At 45.6% G+C, this 14,122-nt stretch overlaps 1 protein-coding gene across 6 annotated transcripts in view; it reads left to right on the top strand.

Annotated features, from left to right (window-relative positions):
• Positions 1 to 14,122, top strand: part of PRPSAP2 (phosphoribosyl pyrophosphate synthetase associated protein 2) — a 39,501-nt gene that overhangs the window by 7,868 nt on the left and 17,511 nt on the right. For 5 of the 6 annotated variants that reach the window (XM_082860203.1, XM_082860206.1, XM_082860204.1 and 2 more), the window contains 3 exons: positions 1,396 to 1,462; positions 5,347 to 5,519; positions 7,696 to 7,811. In XM_082860203.1, the coding sequence (XP_082716329.1) occupies positions 1,396 to 1,462; positions 5,347 to 5,519; positions 7,696 to 7,811 (356 nt within the window). The remainder of the gene's footprint in view (positions 1 to 1,395; positions 1,463 to 5,346; positions 5,520 to 7,695; positions 7,812 to 14,122) is intronic. The other variant, XM_082860207.1, reaches the window with a different exon arrangement.

The following is a 14,122-nucleotide window of genomic DNA, read 5'->3' as shown; positions in this document are numbered from 1 at the left end:
GTTGTCCTAGCTGGTTTTTCTTTTTGTTTTTATAAATTTATTTGTTTTTTTATTTTTGGCTGCGTGGGGTCTTTGTTGCGGTGTGCAGGCTTCTCATTGCGGTGGCTTCTCTTCTCTTGTTGCGGAGCACAGGATCTAGGCACATGGGCTCAGTAGTTGTGGCTTGCAAGCTGTAGAAGCACAGGCTCAGTAGTTGTGGCACGTGGGCTCTGTAGTTGTGGCTTGCGGGCTCTAGAGCGCAGGCTCAGTAGTTGTGGCGCACGGGCTTAGTTGCTCCACGGCATGTGGGATCTTCCTGGACCAGGGCTCGAACCCGTGTCCCCTGCATTGGTAGGCGGCTGTTCCGGACGCGCAGGCTCAGCGGCCATGGCTCACGGACCCAGCCGCTCCACGGCATGTGGGATCTTCCCGGACCGGGGCACGAACCCATGTCCCCTGCATCGGCAGGCAGACTCTCAACCACTGCGCCACCAGGGAAGCCCCGGTAGGCGGATTCTTAACCACTGAGCCACCAGGGAAGTCCCTTTTGATTGTTTTTTAAACCAGGATTCTTGGTTCAAGTGAGGTGTTTTTTTTGGTTTTTTGTTGTTGTTGTTTGTTTGTTTGTTTTTGCGGTACGCGGGCCTCCCACCGCTGTGGCCTCTCCCGTTGCGGAGCACAGACTCCGGATGCGCAGGCTCAGCGGCCATGGCTCACGGGCCCAGCTGCTCCGCGGCATGTGGGATCTTCCTGGACCGGGGCATGAACCCGTGTCCCTCGCATCGGCAGGCGGACTCCCAACCACTGCGCCACCAGGGAAGCCCAAGTGAGGTGTTTTTTATATCTCTTTATTCTCTTCTAGACTAGGGCAGTCCCTTCACCTTTTCTTTTTTTTCCCCACAGCACTGACTTTTTGAAGAGTTTGTCTTGTGGAATTTCCCACTCTGGATTTGTCTAATTGTTTCCTTGTGGCTGATCACAAGTTTTTTTGAGAGTAGGGATACTGGGCCTTATTTATCTTTACTTTCACAATGTTATTCTAACGTTTGTGCCTAATAGGTTCTTAATTGTTGCTGGTTGAATGAATGAGTCTATCATTTCCTGTAAGGATACGGGGCTCAGAGCAGCCCCAGCACTCGCTGTTTATGTATAGGAAGTGAGGAGGGGATATTTTCTTGTTTTAAGTGACAAGTGTGATTCCTTCTTAAGCATGTCGTATAACTTAACATGTTTAAAAGGTGTGATTAATCGAACTGTGTTCGTTATCCTTCATAGAACTGAAAACCTAGTGAGTGTTGAAACAGTTCCAGTTTCCATATTTTACAATATTGGGGAATGCTGCAGGGGTTTTTTTGTGTGTTTTTTAAAGTTATGTGCCTTGTTCACCCTTCTTCTCTTTTCCCCTTCTCCTGCCAGAAACAAGAGTACAAATTCAAGAGTCTGTGAGGGGGAAAGATGTTTTCATCATCCAAACTGTTTCAAAGTGAGTACCTTATCCAACAGAAATGTTGCTTTCTGGTCTCTGTTTGGGCATGAATGTTTAGAATAATGAGAGTTGCCTAGACAGGGAGAATTACGATTGTTTTAAAATTGCCATGATCTCACTCTGCTAATTTTTCTGACATAGCTGCTGACGTTTTTTGTGTTCTTTCAGTGTTCTCAAGGGTGGGAATGACCAAGTTTTGGGGTGGAGGCGCTTAACGATAAGAGAGCCCATTACGTTTGCCCTCAGTAGCCGGAATTTCATAAAATTTGTAGGGAAGCTCTTCTAGTTCCAAAAAAGAAAACAGGCGAGAGGAGAGGAATTTGCTTACTTGGGGTTCTTAAAGCTTTTCCTGCAGATAATTTAAACGTACTGTCCTGTTGCATAAATTAAAGGAGCTGAGAAGATAGACGGTGTGTTGAAGGCATGTGTGTTCCTGTCTCCTGTGACTTTTTTTTTTTTTTTTTTTTGCGGTACTCGGGCCTCTCACTGTTGTGGCCTCTCCCATTGCGGGGCAACAGGCTCCGGACGCGCAGGCTCAGCGGCCATAGCTCACGGGCGCAGCCGCTCCGCGGCATGTGGGATCTTCCTGGACCGGGGCACGAACCCGTGTCCCCTGCATCGGCAGGCGGACTCTCAACCACTGCGCCACCAGGGAAGCCCTCCTGTGACATTTGATAGCCGCGTGTTCTGGAAATTGTTGAGGTCACAAATGTGTACACTGGGGATAGAAGATTCAGTGCAGCGAGGGTGTCTGCACCACTCTTTGATCAAATGCCACTCTGTCCACAGGTGTCCCTCAAGGCCTCTATAGATGAAATTTTTAACTCAGTACGGTTTTTAATAATGTCTAGAAATCAGTTTGTGTAGTGCAACAGTTTTTAGCCTAGAGATTCCAAAAATTGCCGCAAGCTAAATTTGTGGTTACATGTAAAGCAAATACCAAAGAAAGTGAAGATGAGCCAAACTTTGGGAGAATTTAGACTTGGAACACATGACCTTTCACCTAAAGTTTGAACATCTCTGTCCTGGTCTTTGGTTCATGGGGATGAAATCTCGAAGCCACCTGACTCCTCTGGCAGGAGGAGCGAAGGTGCCCTGTCACTGCATCCCATCGTCCTGGAGCGCATGTGTGCGGGCCTTTGGGGGGGGCCTTTGCGGCGGGGCCCTGGTTTCATGTCTTCCCTCTGCTTAGGACCCTCAGCAGGGCTGGGCTGTGGGGACGAGAGTTCGTGCTGCCCCTGCTGCCGCTCTCTTTCCCAGGCCAGACGCCAGGCTGGTAGAGCGCTCTCCATGCCCATGCCCTCATCAAGGAGGGGAAAGTGCAGAGCGCAGAACAGCTGACTTCCTTCTGGCTCCCGGGTGTTTGCAGTACTTTATACCTTCCATTTCTTTCCATTCATTCATTCCTTCCTTCCTTTACATTTATTTTTGGACATTTCGATACTCTTTTCATTCTGCCCCTGCCTCTCGTCAGTTTCTTATTCCTCTAGCCAAAACCATTCCCTTGGCTTCCCTGGTGGTGCAGTGGTTGAGAGTCCGCCTGCCAATGCAGGGTACACGGGTTCGTGCCCTGGTCCAGGAAGATCCCACATGCCGCAGAGCGGCTGGGCCCATGAGCCATGGCCGCTAAGCCTGCGCGTCTGGAGCCTGTGCTGCACAACGGGAGAGGCCACAACAGTGAGAGGCCCGCGTACCGCAAAACAAAAAACCATTCCCTTAATTTTCTCTACATGCCTCATTTTGGAGTGCTCCAGACTGTGCCATAGGCTTGTCTTGTCCAGGTTGCAGAAAGCTTAGATATTGTGTTCTTTAAGAAACAGTTAACACTGAGATTTGGTGTCGTCAGATACACCTTGTACTTTGTCTTAGTGTAGACTGGTGGTAGGCACTAAAAGTATAAGAAAAATTTTAAATTAAGAAAATTCTGTTCATTAACTTAACTTTTCCTGTAATTCAGACAAGTTATTATTTGAATTTAGTGATGGAAAGCCTTGTACCAGTTCACAGAAAAATGGTGTTCCTGGGAGTATAGTTTGGGACCTTGGTGTAACTTTACATCCGCTGTTGGTTCCCCTACTCTTACCCCCGACACAGAATGCTTTCTGAAAGGCGACTTTAACTCCTCCCATGTCAGGCTTGTTGTTTGGTATCAACAGAGAACCTACTCACCCAAATGTTCCGTGTTTCCCTCACTCTTGCACCCAGTTGCTCATTCACAGACATTTACTGAATGTCTGTTATGTGCCAGCCACTGTTACAGGTGTGTGAGATGCGCGAAGGATTAAAATAGTTCACAGATCCTTTGTCCTCATGGAGCCTGTGTTCTAGGACATGCAGCTAACATAATGAATAAGTAGACCAAACCAAAACAGCCTGGCAAGGAGTCGGACGTGACGGTGGTAAAGGATGGAGAGAGGGCAGGCTGGCGAGGTGACATCTGATAAACACTGGAAGAAGGTGCCAGCTGGCGACGAGGGCACTCCAGACAGGGGCAGGGAGCCCTGAGGCGAAGGCCCTCAGGTCGGCGTGAGGACTGGCGTGAGGGGAGGGCACGGAGGAGGAGTGCAGGGCCGAGCTGGCGGGGGCCAGACCCTGAAGGGGCCTCGGGAGCTGTTGCAGGGCCTTGGCGTCTGCGGGAAACCATCGCTGGCTCCTGAGCAGAGTGCATGATCTGTCTTTGACTTTAAGCTCCAGCTGGATGCTGTGCAGAGGGTGGGCTGCAGAGGGACTGCGGGGGGGGCTGTCACTGTCGGGGGTCGAGGCTCGGCCCCAGGGCAGCAGTGGAGTGGTGGGTTGCTGTCACTGTGGACAGGAGAGCAGTTAAGGACGCCTCTGGGGGTTTTGTCCTGAGTAAACTGCAGGAGCAGTGTTGCCGCCAGCTGAGATGGCAGAGGTTTATGACGAGGCAGGCTTTGCCGGTCGAAGAGCAGTTCAGTTTGGGGTACGTTTTGAGATGTCTTAACAAGACTTTCTAGTGGAATTGTCAAGAAGCAGCTGAATTTGTTAGTCTGGACTTGAGAAGCCTGGGCTGGAGCTATAAATTTGAGTCCCCAGCATTTACAAAGCTCTGAAATTGGATGAGAAGCCCGAGCGAGGGATGAGGGAGGAGAGAGAAGAGGACAAATGATCAGGTGTCAGGGCAGGAAGCTGGGGAGGAGAGGAAGCAGCAGAGGAAACGAAGCGGGGCGGGAGGGGAGCGGTGGGGGAGTGATGGAGTGTGTCAGGGCGAGGATGGAGAGAGGCGGAGTGAGAACCCAGCGTTGGCCTTGGCCACGTGGAGGTCATCTGTGACCTGGATCGGAGCGTGTGTGGGAGAGGATGAGAGAGATGAGTTGGAAGCAAGTGCGGACGACCGTCTTGAGATGTGCTGCCCAGGGGAGCCAAGAAATGGGGCAGTGGGGAAAGTGGCCTGAGCTGCTGTTAATGGGAGAAATGGCCCATCGGTATGAGCAGGGGAGAGTGACACAGTGATGGGGTGGCCGGGGGGATTGCTGGAGCCCTGCTTCAGTGGGCAGGGGGGATGGGATCCCTGCGTCATGGGAGGGCTGATTTTAGAGTGACTTTGGTGTGGAAAGTTCGTCTCTGGCTAATGGCTCGGGGCAGGCAGACTTGGGGGCTGCACGCGCATGTGGCAGTGGGGGCCCTGGGCTCTTTTCTGACAGTGCTTTTCTCAGTGGAAAAGGAAGTAGGGGCATCGGCTGAGAGGCAGCATGGGGGCGGCTGATGGAGGCCCTAGAAGAGAGGGATGTGGTTTCTTTTTTGTGTCTAGAGCCTGTCTCGGTCGAGGCGGGCGTGACACATGGCTAACGCTTAGTTGGAACCAAGAGAGGTTATCGTGTATATGACGTTTCTCCTTGCTGGTTTCTGTCCTTGGGTTCCAGGGATGTGAACACCACCATCATGGAGCTCCTTATCATGGTGTACGCCTGTAAGACCTCCTGTGCCAAAAGCATCATCGGCGTGATCCCCTACTTTCCTTACAGCAAACAGTGCAAGATGAGAAAGAGAGGCTCCATTGTTTCTAAACTGCTAGCTTCCATGATGTGCAAAGCTGGTAAGAAAGGCAGATATTTGACGGTTTATTGGGGATCTGGGAGTTTTATTTTTACCTGAGAAATTGTAAAGCATTGTCTTAACTAAATTAGAATGTTGAACGGAGTAGAAATAGTGGTACAGCTTTAAGATGGCTAATTTGTAATTAGAGAGAGTCCTCTCCTGTTTCCAACTCCCTAAACACAAAGCTGATGAGAACAACTTATTTTTTCCTAAATTCTTTGTTTAAAAAATTAATATGAAATGACAAGTTACAGTCATATTTTAGGTTGTTTTTAACGGGGAAGAAGGCATTTGGAATCAACAACTCTAATAACACAGCAACTATTTTTATTTTCGTCTCTTCCCTTTCCCAGAACACACTGGCATACTTTGCAGACCATACAAATTATTTCGTGTTGTGCATTTTTAGGTAACATCCTAAGTGTCTCCTCCTTGTTTCTAAATAATCTTCAGAGTTGTTACTCTGTGTGTGTGTGTGTGTGTGTGTGTGCGCGCGCACGCACATCTGTGCCCACGTGCACGGGTGTGCCTGTGTATGTATGTATGATTATAGAAGGCACATGTCACAGAGCGTTTGCACAGAGAGAAAAGAATAAAAGTCCCCATATCACTACATTTTAACACACTTACTGCAGAATAAATTTTCTACTGTAGCATTTCAAAGAAGGCAAAACCAAAACAAAAAATGAATAAACCTGAACCCCAGCAACCTGAAGAGCACACCCAGTTGAGACTCTGCTGGAGGGAGCAGGGCTGCCCTTCCCCCCTAGGCTTGCTCCTGGGGGGCCACCAGGCTTGGGCAACTTGGGCAAGTTGTGCTTTAAAAAAATTTTCCAGTTGAATTATATGTATGTTTATATATATATATATTTCCATTTCAAATATCCTTTAAGGAGCCAATGGGATGAAGATTCTTCATTTTTTCGAATTACAGACAGGCCTGTGCAGTTTGTCTTAATATATGAAGACAAATACTTGTCTTAATATGGCTTTGTCATGCCTATTGAAAAGACTTCGGGGAGATGAAATCCACTCTCACAGAATTATCAGACATTTCTTCATTGCTATGATCTTGGCTGTTTTAAGACTTTAAATTAATGTGAAAACCATGCATCTCTGTGTAAGAAAAGCCACCCAGTCTTTCCCTTCTGAGGGGGGAAACCCAGTTCCCCACCTCCTCTGAGTTTCCTTTACTCCTCGCAGGGAACACTTCACCTCTGTCACCAAATGTGTAGGCGTTTTCCCCACACCTTGCAATTCTCCAGGGCACCAGCTGGGTGTCGTACAGTTCCACTCTGACACTGTGTACCTGGAGATGGCGTCAGATCCCACGGGTTAAGGGCTCAGTCCCACGTGCCTGCTCCCCTGACCCCCCCAGACGCTCACTGCAAGTCCAGATTGTCACCTGTGCTGACCAGTTGGCTATAAATCAGAGGTTCCCGTGACCTCCTCTTGGGTTCGATTAATTTACTAGAACTCCTCACAGAACTCGGGAACACTGTTCTCTTACTGTTCACTGGTTTATTATAAAACGACATGATAAAGGATCCAGGTGGGCATCTGGGTGGAAGAGGTGCGTGGGGCAGGGTATGGGGAGGGGCTTATGCCCGTGTTCACCCGCCTGGAAGCTCCCTGAAGTCCGTGCTGTTGGGACTTTATGGAGGTGTCCTCACAAGGGCGTGCTCGTTCATTAGCTCCATTTCCAGCCCGTCCCCCATCTCGAGAGTGGGGGTGGGGAGCCTGAAAATCGTGGTGACCGGCCCCCATCCCGGAGCCCATCCTGGGTCGCCTCATTAGAACAAAAGATACTCTTGGTACTCTTATAACTAAGGAATTCATAAGGCTTTCAGGAGCTCTGTGTCAGAGGTGGGGTCAAAGACCAGATATTAGAATAAGAGATGCCCCTGGTGCTCTTAGCACTGAGGGAATGGCAAGGGTTTTAGGAGCTCTGTGCTGGGAACCGGGGGGCAGAGACCAATATTTATATTTTCTTTTATCTCATAATCTCATTGTACTAAAAAAAAATCTGAGAAATAAAGACACTGAGTTTTTGATGAGAGCAATTTTTAATAGTAATTTATTATATATGGTATCTTGTTTTATGTAGTACTTATTCATACAGTGCCACTGGTTATGAAATTATTTGTGTGTTTGTGTCTGCTTTATTTTCAAAGGTCTGACTCATCTTATTACTATGGATTTACACCAGAAGGAAATTCAGGGCTTCTTCAATATTCCTGTTGATAATTTAAGAGCATCTCCCTTCTTATTACAGTATATTCAAGAAGAGGTGAGTTAGCTCAAACTTTTTAACATTCTGTTTAAGGTTGAAAGATGCATTTCCATTTCCTTGGGCTGTCCATGAAGGATTAAAACTTGATGTATTCTGCTTAAAGTACTATTTACTTTATAAATGTAATTCAGTGTTTTTTTTTTTTTCAGTCTGAAATTCTTTTCCCATTTAGATTATTACAGAATACTGAGCAGAGTGCCCTGTGCTATACAGTAGGTCCTTGTTGGTTATCTATTTTAAATACAGTAGTGTGTATATGTCAATCCCAAGCTCCCAATTAAAGAATTTGAAAAAGAATAGATACCTGTATATGCATAACGGAATCACCCTGCTGTACACCTGAAACTAACACACGATTGTGTTTTTTTTTTAACATCTTTACTGTAGTATAATCGTTTTACAATGATGTGCTAGTTTCTGCCTTACAACAAAGTGAATCAGCTATACATGTACATATGTTCCCATATCTCCTCCCTCTTGCGTCTCCCTTCCACCCTCCCTATCCCACCCCTCTAGGTGGTCACAAAGTACTGAATTCGGTGTATTTTTAAATTCTTAATCTGCAATTTATTTCTTTTGCTAAGCTGTTAAAATTGCTTTTTTTTCTTTTGCATCTCAGGTGCCTAGAGTCACCTAGTCGTGATTGTGACAAATATCTCACTGTCATCATTGGTCCATGGGTGGTCCTGGGCCTCTTTTATGTGTCCCTCTTCCTGCCTTATCTTTGTCCATGCACCTGTAGTCGTCGGCATCTGTGATCCTACCACCCAACAAGAAAACTAGCATCATCATAGTAACTTACGTCCACACATGTGGTCCTTTTGTGTCCCATCCCCCTGCCTCCTTCCGCCCAAGGGAACCACTATCCTGAATCTTGTTTCATCTGTCTCTCAATTTCCTTGGTTAAATTTATTCCCAGGTATTTTACTTTTTGGCTCTGTTGTAAATGGAGTTGTTCCTTTTGGATTGTTCACTGCTGGTGAATAGAAATGAAACTGACTTTTGTGTGTTGATCCTGCACCTTTGCTGGACTCATGTATTAGCTCTAATAGTGTTTTGTGTTGTATGTGGATTCTCTAGGATTTTCTACATGTAAGATCATATGGTCTGTGAATGGACACAGTTTGACCTCTTCCTTTCTAACTTGGGAACCTGTTTTTCTAGTCTGATAGCTGTGGCTAGAGCTTCCAGTACAGTGTTGAGTAGCAGTGTTGAATGTGGGCATCTGTGTCTTGTTCCTGATCCTAGGTGGAACGCTTTCAGCCTTTCACTGTCAAGTCTGATGTGAGCTGTAGGTTTTTCATTAATGCCTTTTATTATGTTGAGGAAGTGCCCTTGTATTCTATTCCTAGTTTTCTGTTTTTATCATGAAAGGGTGTTGGATTTATCAGATGCTTCTTCTGCATCATTTGAGATGGTCACGTGGATTCTTTTCCTTCATTTTATTTATTTATCTATTTTTTGCGGTACGCGGGCCCCTCACTGCTGTGGCCTCTCCTGTTGCGGAGCACAAGTTCCGGACGTGCAGGCTCAGCGGCCATGGCTCACGGGCCCAGCCACTCCGCGGCCTGTGGGATCTTCCCGGACCGGGCACGAACCCATGTCCCCTGCGTCGGTAGGCAGACTCTCAACCACTGTGCCACCAGGGAAGCCCTCCTTCGTTTTATTAATGTGATATATTACAGTGATTGATTCTTCTCATTTTGAATCACTCGTGTTCCTGGGGCAAATCAAACATATGTGATTTTAATATAGTTACATTTGTTATTCTTGGATATAATAGCACTTTTGTGACTCATTATTTAACAAGCCTTTTTAAATGTTAACTTATAATGCACTTAGCTATTTTGCTTTTTTAGGAACTCTTTTCCTCACGTGAATTGTCTCTTTAATAACTTTTCCAGAGAACGCTTTTAACAGTATTTAAAAGAGAGCAGTTTGTAGATTTCTGAGCAGTTTCTTTCTGTCAAGAATACAGGCCTTCCCCATCCTCCAGTAACTAACGTAGGCCCTCAGTAGTGAAAATGGGTTGAAGTATTTTTGAAAGGGAACACTAGAAAATATTCTACTTGTTTTTTTAAAGTTATGCACAAGAAACATACAAACTCTAATACATTCAAAAAACAATATGAATGTAATTTACTTGAATATGATTCTCAGTTGAGAGAGAAAGGGTGCGAGAGCGCAGCTCCTGTCCTCACAGGAGGAAAAGGGCCCAGGCAGAGGGAGGAGCGTGAGAGCAAGGCTGGGCTTCACACAGCTTGGTCCCGGGAAGAGCCATCTCAGTGATACCTCTAGTTTTGGAAGAAATAGAGCAGTCGGTGTACACTTTTTTTTAAAATTTACTTATGTTATCAATTTATTTTTGGCTGCGTTGGGTCTTCGTTGCCGCGCACAGGCTTTCTCTAGTTGCGGCGAGCGGTCTTCATTGCGGTGCGTGGGCTTCTCATTGAGGTGGCTTCCCTTGTTGCAGAGTACGGGCTCTAGGTGCGTGGGCTTCAGTAGTTGCAGCACACAGGCTCAGTAGTTGTGGCTCGCCGGCTCTCAAGCACGGGCTCAGTAGTTGCGGCGCATGGGCTTAGTTGCTCCGCAGCATGTGGGATCTTCCCGGACCAGGGTTTGAACCCGTGTCCCCTGCATTAGCAGGCGGATTCTTAACCACTGCGCCACCAGGGAAGCCCTCGGTGTGCACTTTTATAGGCTAATGTTCATCTTTTGGTCTGGGGGATGTTTCCTCTCAAGACACCAGGAGTGCTGTGTGCTGACATCTAGAGACGTACATGGCAAGAGCGACTCTTGAGAGGCCCCTGTGGGCCTGGTGAGTCAAGGCCACAGCACCCTTGGCGCTGATCCAGAGGTCAGGGCAAGGTCATTGCCCTTCATGTAGGCGTCTGCCTTGGTGCAAGGCTGCCTGCCACTTGAAGAATCCCGTCTTAGGTTTCATTGTTGAAAGGAAGTTGGACCTGAACCCTCTTAAACTGCTCATGGTTCAGCAGATATGGGAAGTGGGGGTCCTTGTTTCTGACGGTGAGCTAACAGTGGTAACCTCAAGTGTTTTAGTTTTAAATTCTCTGTTCTTCATTCATAGAGGTAAATTAAAACAGCCTATAGAAAATGAGACACTACATGGGAGCTCACTGTTTACTTTTCTATAGTATATGTACTTGCTTTATGCCTTTTGTTTTCATGCATTAGAGTTTCTCAGGCAGGGGGTAGATTCACCATATTTTACTGAATCTAAGTTGCCGTCAGTTAAGGTTTATGTTATTCATGTCATCAAGAAAGAAGGCAGCGCTGCCAGTCCTGCTGTGAGGCATTGCCTTCGTGTCGCCTGGTGGCTCTATTCTGCAGGCTTTGACACTGATGTCATCCTATTTGACAGCTCACCCTCTGTTTTTCTTGGGTTGTCAAGGGAATTCGAGCACTTTCTGCCAAAAGTGGGCGTTCAGCTAATGGGTGCTCATTGCCTGGAAACTGTTCTCCAGCCTTGGCCGTGTTGCTGTGCATGCGTTAAGCATCCTTTTCAGATTTAGTCCTTCCACAGCTTCACCTCCTGGCAGGGAGTCTTCCTTTCATAGGTCCCAGAAAGCATTTGATTGTTGCCTTGCAAGAAAATATGGAATTGTGGTCATTCCTCCAGTGATGACCCTTTGATTCATGAATATGAAATTTACATCGTGCTGCCCTCTTCCTGTGTCTTTCTGCGTGCATGGTAACTCGTCATTTTAATGCTGAATCATAGTGAGCTCTTTCTGGCGACATTTTATTTTATTTTATTTATTTATTTTTTCTGGCGACATTTTTTTGTTTGTTTGTTTTTTTGTTTTTGCTGTACGCGGGCCTCTCGCTGCTGTGGTCTCTCCCGTTGCAGAGCACAGGCTCCGGACGCGCAGGCTCAGCGGCCATGGCTCACGGGCCCAGCCGCTCCGCGGCATGTGGGATCTTCCCAGACCGGGGCACGAACCCGTGTCCCCTGCATCGGCAGGCGGACTCTCAACCACTGCGCCACCAGGGAAGCCCTCTGGCGACATTTTAAATGGCAGTTAAGCCTGGCCCGGAGAGAACCAACAGTGCCTGTGATTCATGTGAATGGAGGACATAGGAACACCGTGGCCACCTTCATGCACGCGAAGGGGTGAAAGCACACAGTGCAGCTGCTGTTGGGCTGACAGCGGCTGTAAGGCAGCACTGAGTGTAAGACATCCAAGTTGTAGACATAATAAAATATAACCCAAAAGAGGTTTGGGTATTGATTCAGTATAGTGCTTGTTTTTAAAAAAATGACTAAGTATTATAGTGATAGTACTAGTAATCATTGGTCTGCACCAGGGTTTTTTAAGGACATTATGAAGAGGGGAGGCTACCAAGTGTACTTTTGTGGTGTATCGAGAGATTCCATCCCATCAGTTTTTAAAATAGGAACTTATAAAGTGATCCTGTTTCTGATTCTTGAGTTGCTTTATTCCCCTCTGTGTTCTTCTTAGTGTCTTTATACCAGTTCACTCTCACTGTCAGAGAAATGAGATCTGGCAAGAAATGGAAAACCAGGGACACAGGCAGGGGTGTAGCAAAGGAGTGTGGGTGTCAGGCAATTTGATTCTCTGTGGTCCCACAGTGGCCCTGGTGATGTTTTCCCTTAATGGTTCCGGGGAAATTACTACAGGGTTTGGAAGTCAGACTTGCATGACATGTGGTGTGTTTTCCCCTCCACTTGATAAGATTAATAAGAATAATCTTCGAAAATGTGAAAAATGAAAACTTATGTTTACAGTGGCAGTTAGGGAAATTCTGACAGAAATGATGAAACAAGCAGCTTCCCTGGACCACCAGCCTGGGCCCAGGCCCTCTGCTGGTTACCAGCCTGCGTAGTGTCCTGAATCCTCTCAGACCTTTGCCTCTGATTTACCTCCCATTTCTGTACACCTAGTTACAGAAATTGATTTGTGGGGGCTTTTTGAAAAAAAAATACAAAAAAACACATTGATATATTGTTTGTGTTGTTCTGTAACTTTGTTTCCTTTCCTGTGCTGGTGTCTGGAGGTCTTTCCATGTTCAGCTATATAGGATTACTTCTTTCTTCATGATTGCTACATAGTACATCATCATTCTATGATGGTGTAAATGTTCTATCTGCTGTCAGAATGGCAGCCACACGTACCTGTTGAGTCCTTGAAATGTGCCTGCTGTGACTGGAGAATAGAATCCTTCATTTTATTTAAGTTTAATTAATTTAAATTTAAATAGCTACCTGTTGAGATGTTTAAAGCACAAGTTTAAATGAGCTGCAGTTTTTTCAACCATTTCCCTCTTGCTTGGATATTAGGTTGTTTTAATTTTTCACTCTTTTAAGTGAAATATTTTATTTTCAAAATATATTTAAGTCATGTTGCATTGAAAATTCTTGTACCTGCCCTTTTGAGTACTTACGCAAGTGTTTTTCTGAGCTATATTAGGAAGTGGAATTGCTTAATTGAAAAGTATCTACATTTTTCGTATTTTAATAGATATTACAAAAATCGCAATTGTCTGCAGGGGCTGTATTCATTTACACTTGGACAGAATTCCCCATGTAAAACAGTGTTTTATCTTTCTGCTGTGGTTTTGAAATTTCAGCACAATGTGTCCAGGTGGATCTTTTTTCCATTCACCTCACTAGATGCTCAGTGGGTCCCTTTCATTCTCTATGAATTTTGTTTGCTATAGTTTGAGTATTTCAGCCCTTCTATTTTTTCATTTCTTTCTTTGGGAACTGTTAGAAGTTGAAAATCTTGGATCTAGTCTGTATATTGTTTAACTTTTTAAATTTTTTTTTAAGTTTTGCATTCTTACATGCTGCCTGGTGGGAAAATTCCATGGCTTAATCTCACCCACGGTTTTTTTTTCAGCTGTGTCCCTCCTGCCCTTCAGCCAGCTGAGTTTCTTATTTGCACCATAATAACTTCCACCGTCTAGATTTCTTTTTGGTTCATTTTCATGACAACTTGTTCTTTCTTTATGCGTATGATTTCCTGTTTTGACTCCTGAGGAGAAAATAGACCTGTTTTTATTAAAGAGTCCTTTCTTTTAAAGTTTCTTTTTCTTTGCTCTATTAACTGTTTCTTCATTTGTTATTTTTTCTCTTGGCTGGGTTTGGTGCTGTTTGGTGATGTTTGATGAGGCAAAGAAGTGCATAAAGCAGTTTAGAAAGACTTCCAGCAAAAATAAGGAAAACGCCTAAATGAAAATACTTTTTGCTACCTTACTCCCTGATAATGTTGGATAAGTTAGGCTTTTTATGTGTATAGATGGATCAGATGTAGAGATTTCTT

This window comes from Leucopleurus acutus (genome assembly GCF_964270905.1).
Source record: "Leucopleurus acutus genome assembly, chromosome: 19".
In the NCBI taxonomy this organism is placed as follows: Eukaryota; Metazoa; Chordata; class Mammalia; order Artiodactyla; family Delphinidae; genus Leucopleurus; species Leucopleurus acutus.
Note: the sequence above shows the minus strand (reverse complement) of the source record. Positions and strands in the feature narration are given on the sequence as shown.